Source organism: Salvelinus sp. IW2-2015, linkage group LG22, assembly GCF_002910315.2.
Source record: "Salvelinus sp. IW2-2015 linkage group LG22, ASM291031v2, whole genome shotgun sequence".
Taxonomy (NCBI): Eukaryota; Metazoa; Chordata; class Actinopteri; order Salmoniformes; family Salmonidae; genus Salvelinus; species Salvelinus sp. IW2-2015.
In genome coordinates, this window is record NC_036862.1 from 36,500,113 (window position 1) to 36,510,435 (window position 10,323).

General features: G+C 45.3%; 1 protein-coding gene across 1 annotated transcript in view; it reads right to left on the reverse strand.

The window, feature by feature from the left end:
• Nucleotides 1–3,505: 3,505 nt before the first annotated feature.
• The window catches only part of stard10 (StAR related lipid transfer domain containing 10), a 13,525-nt gene continuing 6,707 nt past the window's right edge, over nt 3,506–10,323 (reverse strand). The window contains 3 exon segments of the mRNA XM_023967292.2: nt 3,506–3,721; nt 3,723–3,793; nt 3,882–4,029. Coding sequence (XP_023823060.2) covers nt 3,506–3,721; nt 3,723–3,793; nt 3,882–4,029 — 435 coding nt within the window.

Genomic DNA, 10,323 nt, shown 5'->3' on the forward strand with positions numbered 1-10,323 from the left:
TGTTAGTTTGTTGCTGGTAGCAGTTGGTATGTACTGTGTTAGTTGTTCCTGGAGCAGTTGGTATGTTCTGTGTTAGTTGTTGCTGGGAGCAGTTGGTATGTACTGTGTTAGTTGTTGCTGGGAGCAGTTGGTATTGTTCTGTGTAGTTGTTGCTGGGAGCAGTTGGTATGTTTGTGTTAGTTGTTGCTGGAGCAGTTGGTATGTTCTGGTGTTAGTTGTGCTGGGAGCAGTTGGTATGTACTGTGTTAGTTGTTGCTGGGAGCAGTTGGTATGTACTGTGTTAGTTGTTGCTGGGAGCAGTTGGTATGTATGTGTTAGTTGTTGGTGGGAAAGCAGTTTGGTATGTACTGTGTTAGTTGTTGCTGGAGCAGTTGGTATGTACTGTGTTAGTTGTTGCTGGGAGCAGTTGGTATGTTCTGTGTTAGTTGTTGCTGGGAGCAGTTTGGTATTACTGTGTTAGTTGTTGCTGGGAGCAGTTGTATGTACTGTGTTAGTTGTTGCTGGGAGCAGTTGGTATGTTCTGTGTAGTTGTTGCTGGGAGCAGTTGGTATGTACTGTGTTAGTTGTTGCTGGGAGCAGTTGGTATGTTCTGTTTAGTTTGTGGAGCAGTGGTATGTTCTGTGTAGTTTGTTGCTGGGAGCAGTTGGATGTTCTGTTTAGTTGTTCTGGGAGCATTGTACTGGTTAGTTGTTCTGGACTTGTATGTTACTGTGTTGTTGTTTGCTGGGAGCAGTTGGTATGTACTGTGTTAGTTGTTGCTTGGGGCAGTTGGTATTACTGTGTTAGTTGTTGCTGAGCAGTTGGTATGACTGGGTAGTTGTTGCTGGGAAGCAGTTGGTATTCTGTGTTAGTTGTTGCTGCGGAGCAGTTGTATGTATGTGTTAGTTGTTGCTGGGGCAGTTGGTATGTCTGTGTTATTGTTGCTGGGAGCAGTTGGTATGTTACTGTGTTAGTTGTTGTGGGAGGCAGTTGGTATGTTCGTGTTAGTGTTGCTGGGAGCAGTTGGTTATTACTAGTGTTAGTTGTTGCTGGGAGCAGTTGGTATTGTACTGTGTTATTGTGCTGGGGAGCAGTTGGTATGTACCGTGTTAGTTGTTGCTGGGGAGCAGTTGGGATGTAGCTGTTGTAGTTGTTGCTGGAGCAGTTGGTATGTTCTGTGTTAGTTGTTGCTGGGGAGCAGCTTGGTATGTACTGTGTTAGTTGTTGCTGGGAGCAGTTTGTATTGTACTGTGGTAGTTGATTGCTGGGAGCAGTTGGCTCATGTACTGTGTTAGTTGTTGCTGGGAGCAGTTGGTATGTATCTAGTGTGTAGTTGTTGCTGGGAGCAGTTGTATGTCTCTGTGTTAGTTGTTGCTGGAGCAGTTGGTATGTACCTGGTGTTAAGTGTTTGCTGGGGAGCAGGTTGGTATTGTTCTGTGTAAGTTGGTTGCTGGAGCAGTTTGTATGTTCTGTGTCTGAGTTGTTGCTGGGAGCAGTTGGTATGTTTACTGTGTTAGCTGGCTTGTATTGTTGCTGGTGAGAGTTGTCTGGGAGTCAGTGTAGTGTGACATGTTGTCTTAGTTAGTTCGTTGGGAGTTGGGAGTGGTATGTACTGTGTAGCTTTTGGCTGGGAGCATTGCGTATGTTCTGTGTTAGTTGTGCTGGGGAGCAGTTGGTATGTCACTTGGAGGTAGTGTTAGTTGTTGCTGGGATCAAGTTGGTATGTACTTGTGTTAGTTGTGCTGCTGGACTGTGTGAGATGTAATGTCGGTAGCGATTGCTGTAGCAGTTTGTTATGTAATTGTGGGTTCAGGTTGTGCTATCGATCATTGAGACGGTTGTTTGCTGCGGAGCAGTTGGTATGTACTGATGTGTAGTGGAATGTTGTATATGTGCTGTGGTAGCTCATGTGAAGTAGGATTAATGGTACGTGCTGGGCGTTGTATTGTTAGTTGTTGCTGGAGCAGTTGGTATGTACTGTGTTATTGTTGCTGGAGTCAGTTGGTATGTATGTGTTAGTTCTAGCTGGGGAGCAGTTGTATGTCACTGTGTTAAGTTGTTGCTGGAGCAGTTGGTATGTTTCACTGTGTTTGTTGTCTAAAGTGGGTGCTCTGGTATTGTCTTGTTATTGGTAGCTGGGATGCAGTTTGGGTTATGTTCTGTGTTAGTTGTACGCTGCGAGCAGATTGGTATCTGTTAGTGTTCTGGACATTGGTTTGTTGCTGATTGTTGCATGGGAGCAGTTGGTATGTTCCGTGTTAGTTTGTTGCTCGGTGGCTAGAGCAGGTTGTCGTATGTTACTGTGTGAAGATGTTCTTTTTCAGCATAGAAAGCCTAACTTTGAGTTGCCCTTTGTTTATTAGTTGTTTGAGTATTGTTTTAGATATTTCTGTTTCATTTGTTCCCATGGGGGAAGGGGAAGGCAGCCTAGGAGTGCCTTAGGCAAGAGGCCGCGGCAGGCATACATATACCCGTAGTATATTTACTGTCTAGGCACACTAGGTAAGACCTGGGTGGACCACCCCCTGTATTTTGGTTAGGGCACCAGGTGGTGCTAAGTTAGGTAAGTAGTGGGTAGGCAGGTTAAATAGGAGAGGGGGAGCTTTGATATTTACTTTCTTTGCTTTGGTTCCGTCCAGCCCCTTTTCCCCATATTACCGTGTAAAGGAAATAAATCCTAGTAAGCGGTCAATTCTGCCTTTTTGTCATCCTTACTCGCACCTACAGTCCCATACCTCTTTCACTTCACGGGGAGTTGAGTTGTAGCAGGGTGTTGCGTTCCCTCTTCTTAGAGGCGTGCGTAACAGTAGGTTTGTCTGAGTGTTTGCGTGTGGAAAGCAGAAGCTTGCAGTAGTCACAGGAGAGGTCAACTCAACATTGATCACGCAGAGAGAGAGAAATAAAGAGGTCTGATTCCAAACCAAACCCTTATCTCCTTCCTTCCTGCAGTAGGTGACTAGTCTTGTAAGGTCTCATTGAACAGGAGAAGGGAGAGCAGTATTACAAAGGCTCCTCCAATAAGCTAAAGTCGAGGTTCTTCTCCACTTCTCAAAGATCCTCAAGGACAAATCGTGAAGGGCAGAGCCACTGTACTGTCTGAGTGTTGAGGGACCTAACCCTGAGCTACCACTGCCCTATCCAACACACAGGCTTTATCCAGCGTTAGCAGTGGCACGGACRGATAAAGCTTTATTGAAATGCCAGAGGATTAAGTCAACTAATACACCCAGTCTTACTAAAGTGAGCAAATACTTCACTTACTGTAAACACACATGACCCACCTTTATCAAACTGTACTTATGTACACACACACAAACTAAAGACACTTAAGACATGTCCATCTACAGCATGGTCATTTAAATAGAGTGGACAGTCCTACTGTAGCATTTGTTTCCCACTGAGGTCAAGGGAAACCATTCTGCAGGTCTGTTCTCTCTCTTCTGTTTCTACCTGCAGAGCGTTGTACAACCAGTCGGTTATCCACTGAGCCTATCCCAGACTCCAACCTGGTTCCTGGAGACATCGTCTAGGGGCAACTGATTCTAACAATTAGCTGCTTGATAAACTGAATCAGGTTGGTTGCACTGGGGTTGGAGCGAAAACCTATAGATGGGTAGTTCTCCAGAGGAACAGGGTTGGAGAGCATGGGCCAGGGGCAAAGTACAGGGTTCTGGACCAGGATCTCTCCCTGTACAGTGTTTATACTTACGGCATGTTTGACAAAGTAGTTCATGATGATGTTAATCACTGCCCATGGGCAGCCAGGAGCGCAGCGTGATGACGTCACGGTTCCTCAGCGGCTTGGGACACTTCCCTAGACACAGACGAAGAGGAGCCTCATTAACATACACACACACAGCGCCAAGAACGTGGGTGTGTGTGTGTGCGTGGATGAGTCGTACAGGAGTAGTAGCCCACGTCTGCGTTAACAGTGAGTTTTCCGATGTCGAAGGTTTCGATGACGTTTGCGTCCCATTTCCTCCGGTACTCGATGTCATGGAGAACATCATACATGGTCTCAGCTGGCACGTCCTTACACGCCATCCGACACTGCAGGAGAGACACACACGTCAACCATTAGTCGACCAAACACACACTTTAAAATAAATACTGTGCATACACAAACAACAAACACAGCTGACATCACCCTGATGCCAAATCCCTTCCACTACTGTGTGTGTTTTTACATGGAGAGATGGGCCAGTGGATACAGATGTGGCCAGTGGATACAGATGTGTCTCTAGCCTACAGCACCTAAACTGTAAATAACTAACACTATACAGACGACAAACACACAGCTACATGAAGGACAGTGTTAGAGCCTTCCTTAATCAAGTGGCTTGGAAGGGCAGAGAGAAGAGAGGGTAGAGCAGCGGTTCCCAAACTAGGGGTTGCGACCCCATGTGTTATTAAAATGGGGTCGTGGTAGAATTCCCAAAATCCTGGAAAAAAATTATAATAAATATATATATAAAAATATYAAAGCAACATGTAAAGTGTTGGTCCCATGTTTCATGAGCTGAAATAAAAGATCCCAGAAATGTTCCATACACACAGTATGGAATATCAAGAAGCTGATTAAACAGCATGATCATTACACAGGTGCATCTTGTGCTGGGGGCAATAAAGGGCCAGCTTAAAATGTGCAGTTGTGTCACACAACACAATGCCACAGGTGTCACTAGTTGAGGGAGGGTGCAATTGGCATCCTGACTGCAGGTATGTCCACCAGAACTGTTGCTAGAGAATTTAATGTTCATTTCAGTACCATAAGCTGCCTCCAACATCATTTTAGAGAATTTGGCAGTACGTCCAACCGGCCTCTCAACCGCAGACCACGTGTAACCACGCCAGCCCAGGACCTCCACATCCGGCTTCTTCACCTGCAGGATCGTCTGAGACCAGCCACCCGGACAGCTGATGAAACCGAGGAGTATTTCTGTCTGTAATAAAGCCCTTTTGTGGGGAAAAAACTCATTCTGATTGGCTGTCCTGGCTCCCCAATGGATGGGCCTGGCTCCCAAGTGGGTGGTTCTATGCCCTCCTAGGCCCACCCATGGCTGCGCCCCTGCCCAGTAATGTGAAATCCATAGATTAGGGCCTAATTTATTTATTTAAATTGACTGATTTCCTTAAATTAACTGTAACTCAGTAAAATTGTTGAAATTGTTGCGTGTTGCATTTATATTTTTGTTTATATATAATATATATAGTATATATACACAAAAWAAATTGATTATAATATCATCTTTGTATTTCAAAATCCTTGTAAATGTGGTAAACCTTAAAAATCGAAGGAAATTCATTCAAATCTAAAAGTTAAAATTCAACTAGAGAGCGCCCTTAGATCGTGGGAAAAGGCCGCACTTGACCGTTGCACTTGAATCATTCCACGGAGAATGGCTAAGCCCGTACGCTATGAAACCACACACTACTGACGAGACTTTGAATATTACCGGCCACAATATGTTGAAAACAATGTGTGGGAGGCAGAGGCACAGAAACTCACACCTGGGGCGGCAGGTAGCCTAGTGGTTAGAGCGTTGGGCCCTAGTAACCAGAAAGTTTCTGGATCGAATCCCCGAGCGGACAAGGTAAAAATCTGTCGTTCTGTCCCTGAGCAAGGCAGTTAACCCACCGTTCCCCYGGCGCCGAYGACGTGGATGTCGATTAAGGCAGCCCCAAGCACCGCTCTGATTCAGAGGGGTTGGGTTAAATGCGGAAGACAKATTTCAGTTGAAGGCATTCAGTTTTACCTTTCCCCAATACCTTTGTCAGACAACACTGTTAAAGGAAGAATGTATGCCATTGCAAGCAATCAAGAAGAAACAGACTGAACGACTCAAACTCTTCAACTAATGCTCTCCAAGTGGACATACATAGGCTGTGAGAGCCGAGATGCTCATGAATTGACTTTTGTCCGGGGATGCTGTCCACGAGGACATATTGTTCTGTCTCACGATTCCCGAGCATGAAACGGCACAGGGGATGTAGATGTATGCTGCGTGGCCATATTGATGAAAAACAGATTCCATATGGAAACGTATGGCGGGCTTTTGCACAGATGGGGCTCCATCTATGGCGAGACGGCAGGCAGGCCTCTGCACTCTAGTTATGAATGTCTCTCCCTCTATATGTATTTTGTATGTACATGTATGCATTGTATGATACACCGAGAGCAACTGGTGGCAAAAGAGCTGAGCACAGAACTCTGAGATATACTGCAGCAGGTAACTTCCATTGTAAACTACATCAAACCACATCTAKWGCGRGCACACCTGATCTCAAAACTATGTGGCGATACGGGATCAGAGCATGACAATGTTCTATTTCACTCTGTGGCTTGGTGGTTATCGAGGGGGAGTGTTGGAAAGATTTTTCTAATTGAGAGAGGAAATGCTGTCATTCACAATGGATGTATAAAAAAATATATATATAAGATTTGACTTTCTGTGTAATGAAAAGAACACGTGTCTCCTTGCCTTTGGAACAGACATATTTGGGAAACTGAACAAACTGAAAAATCTGTGGAAATACCAAAACATTCAAGAGAGTGTCTGAATCCGTGGATTCAGAGGAAACGATGCTTATTGGAGAGTTTCAAAAGTGAACCACGCCCCCTTTCCTCAGCTTTGCATGTTTCTAACAGGAAACAGCATCAGTAAGTGTCCCACACCAGGGATGACTGCTCACCTCCAACGCTTGGAGAGCACTTTGGGACCTACTTCCCAATCCGTTTGACTGATCCTGGCTCAGTTGACGTGCTGGTAAGTGAAATCCAACAGCTGATCGAGCTGTCATGTGACCGAATGCTGCAGACAATGCATTCACGGGTCATTAGAGGAGTTTTGGTTCCTGACTCAMAGGGAATAACCTGCAGTCTCCCTCAGCATTAATGCCTCGTTCAAAACAACTCGGAACTTGGAAATCTCTGACTTCCGACTTCAGTGCGTTCAAGACAACTGGGAATTCTGGGGGAAAAACGAGCTCTGACTGGAAGAAAAAAAATTTGAACGGTCATCCAACTRGGAATTCCAACTCGGGATTTTGAGCCTCTTTCTAGAGATCCGTTTCTGACCTGAAGATCACTGACGTCATGATTTGACCTCGTATTTTTCAGAGTTCCCAGTTGTCTTGAAAGCACCATAAAACTCATGGAACCCTTAGCCAGGTCATATCTGTGTGAAGCTGGATTCAGTGCTCTTGTCTGCATTAAAACCAAATATTGATCCAGGTTGAATGTGACAGCAGAGACGAGGTGCGCACTGTGGACCACGCCCCCTGACTTTGACGCGACATGCATCAAGCCACACCCATCTCATTATTGGTGGTGAGATAAGATACATTATGTCAGACTAATTTGGAATTGACTCCAACAGCCCCATATTAAAAGTATGTGATGGTGAGTTGAGAAGACAATCAGAAATACTGTTAGAATGTATTTCAATTGACTGCCATAGCCTCAATTAAAAGAGTAAACATTGGCTGTTAATTACAAAATGGTGGCGTCATAAGAATTTTGCTTAGAGTATCAAAAGGAGAGGGGACAGAGAGAGGAGGAGAAGGGAGAGAGAGAAGAGGGAGGGGAGAGAGAGTAGAGAGAGTAGAGAGAAGGGAGGGGAAGAGATTAGAGAGAAGGGAGAAGAGAGATTAGAGAGAAGGGAGCGGGAGAGAGTAGAGAAAAGGGAGGGAAGAGAGTAGAGAGAAGGGAGGTAGAGAAAGGAGGAAGGTAGCGAGTGCCAGAAGAGGGAAGGGAGGAGTAGAGAGAAGGGAGGGTGGAGAGAGAGAGAAAGGGAGGGGAGAGAGAGATACAGGAGTACTAGGAGACGGGAGAGAAGTGAGAGAGAAGGGAGGGGCGAGCAGAGAGCAGAGGAGGGGAAGTAGAGTAAGGAGAAGGAGAGAGAGAGAGAGAGTCAGCCAGAGAAGGGAGGGAAGAAGAGAATAGAGGAGGAGAGGGAGGGGAGAGTCTAGCAAGAGCAAAGGGAGAGAGTAGAGAGAGAGGAGGGAGAGAGTAGAGAGACAGGGGGAGGGGAGAGACGAGAGAGAAGGAGAGAGTAGTCAAGGGAGGGAGAAGGAGAGACGTAAAGGGGGAGGGGGAGAGAGGTTAAGAGAAGGAGGAGAAGTAGAGGTGGGGAGGAGACCGTAGAGCAAGAAGGGAGAGAGACTAAGGAGTAGAGAGAGGTGAGAGAGAAGTGAGTGAGGAGAGAGTAGAGAGAGAGAGAGACGAGGAGAAGAGTAGAGGGAGAAGGCGAGGAGAGAGTGAGAGAGAGAGAGAAGAGAAGGGGAGGGGGGAGAGGAGAGAAGGAGCAAGCAGACAGGGACAGGGGGCATGAGAGTAGAGAGAGAGAAGAGTAGAGAGACAGGGAGGGGAGAGAGTAGAGAGAGAGAGTAGAGAGAAGGGAGGGGAGAGAGGGGAGAGAAGGGAGGGGAGAGAGGGGAGAGAGGGGAGGGGAGAGCTTGTTTGTGTGTGGGGGTGACAGTTTAATAGTAAAACCGTTGGCACAGAATTATGCCAATGTCAGGCTCTTAAAAAATGAGAACGTGCACGAGCCCACACACACACCAGAGTTCGCCATCTCCATGGTTACCTCAGCCAAGGGAAGACTCCACACCACAACAACACAGACAGAAGATGGGGGAGGGGAGAAACTAGAGGTCGACCGATTAAATCAGCATGGGCGATTAATTAGGGCCGATTTCAAGTTTTCATAACAATCGGTAATTATGGCCGATTACATTGCACTCCACGAGGAGACTGCGTGGCAGGCTGACCACCTGTTACGCGAGTGCAGCAAGGAGCGAAGGTAAGTTGCTAGCTAGCATTAAACTTATCTTATAAAAAAACAAATCTTAACATAAATCACTAGTTAAATACACATGGTTGATGATATTACTAGTTTAACAAGCTTGTCCTCTGTTGCATATAATCAATGCGGGGCCTGTTCATTTATCATAGAATCACAGCCTACTTCGCCAAACGGGTGGTGATTTAACAAGCTCATTCGTGAACAGAAGCACTGTCGTTGCACCAATGTACCTAACCATAAACATCAATGCCTTTCTTAAAATCAATACACAAGTATATATTTTTAAATCTGCATATTTAGTTAAAAGAAATTCATGTTAGCAGGCAATATTAACTAGGGAAATTGTCACTTCTCTTGCGTTCTGTGCAAGCAGAGTCAGGGTATATGCAGCAGTTTGGGCCGCCTGGCTCGTTGCGAACTGTGTGAAGACCACTTCTTCCTAACAAAGACTGTAATTAATTTGCCAGAATTTTACATAATCATGACATAACATTGAAGGTTGTGCAATGTAACAGCAATATTTAGACTTATGGATGCCACCCGTTCGATAAAATACAGAACGGTTCCGTATTTCTCTGAAAGAATAAACGTTTTGTTTTCGAAATTATAGTTTCCGGATTTTACCATATTAATGACGCTAGGAGGCTACGTAATTTCTGTGTGTTTTATTATATTAAGGTCCTAGTGTATTTTGATATTTGCAGCCAAGTCTGACTGAGCGGTGGTAGCGTCAGCAGCAGGCGCTTCCGGAAGCATTCATTTCAAACAGCACTTTCGTTGTCGTTTACGTCAGCAGCTGTACCAATGCTGAAGCACATGGGTTTGTAATGACCTTCAAGCCTATCCAACTCCCGAGATTAAGCTTTGCAATAGCTAAAGTACTACTTTAGAACATTTCATGTCAATGGTATTATTAACGAGAAGAACAAGCTGGTTATAGACAATGAGGAGGAAACTAGTCCTATAATAACTAAACCACTATAAAATGACTTCTTACCTGGGAATATTGAAGAGCTCATGTTATAAAGGAACCACCGAGCTTTCACTCAGTGTTTCTCATGTTCTGAGCACAGGAACTTAAACATAAGCTTTTTTACATGGCACATATTGCACTTTATACTTCTTCTCCAACACTTGTTTTTTGCATTCACTTTACCACCAAATGGAAAAACATTCAGTTTAAATAATCGAAGTGGTGTTGCTGGACACGGGAGACAATTGGAACGAAGAAGGATGAGAGGGGAATGAGTGTTGTATCTGTATACCATCAGTGAAGCAGGGTTTTATCCCCTCAGTCTCAGGGTGTGTGTGGGGCTCGGAGAAAAGTTCCAAACAGTACCCCATCAGTCTGTACAGCTTGTTCAACAGTCCATAAACAGGAACAAGAGGCTGCTCGCTCCGCATTTCACGATGGTCGTCGCGCACGTCTCAGGTAGGAGGGCAGTCTTAAGCTCCTTCCCTATAACTCTCCCTCAAGCATTTCTACTGCACATCAGCCTCCTTCTCTCTACTCTCTCTCTCATCATATCTCTCGCAT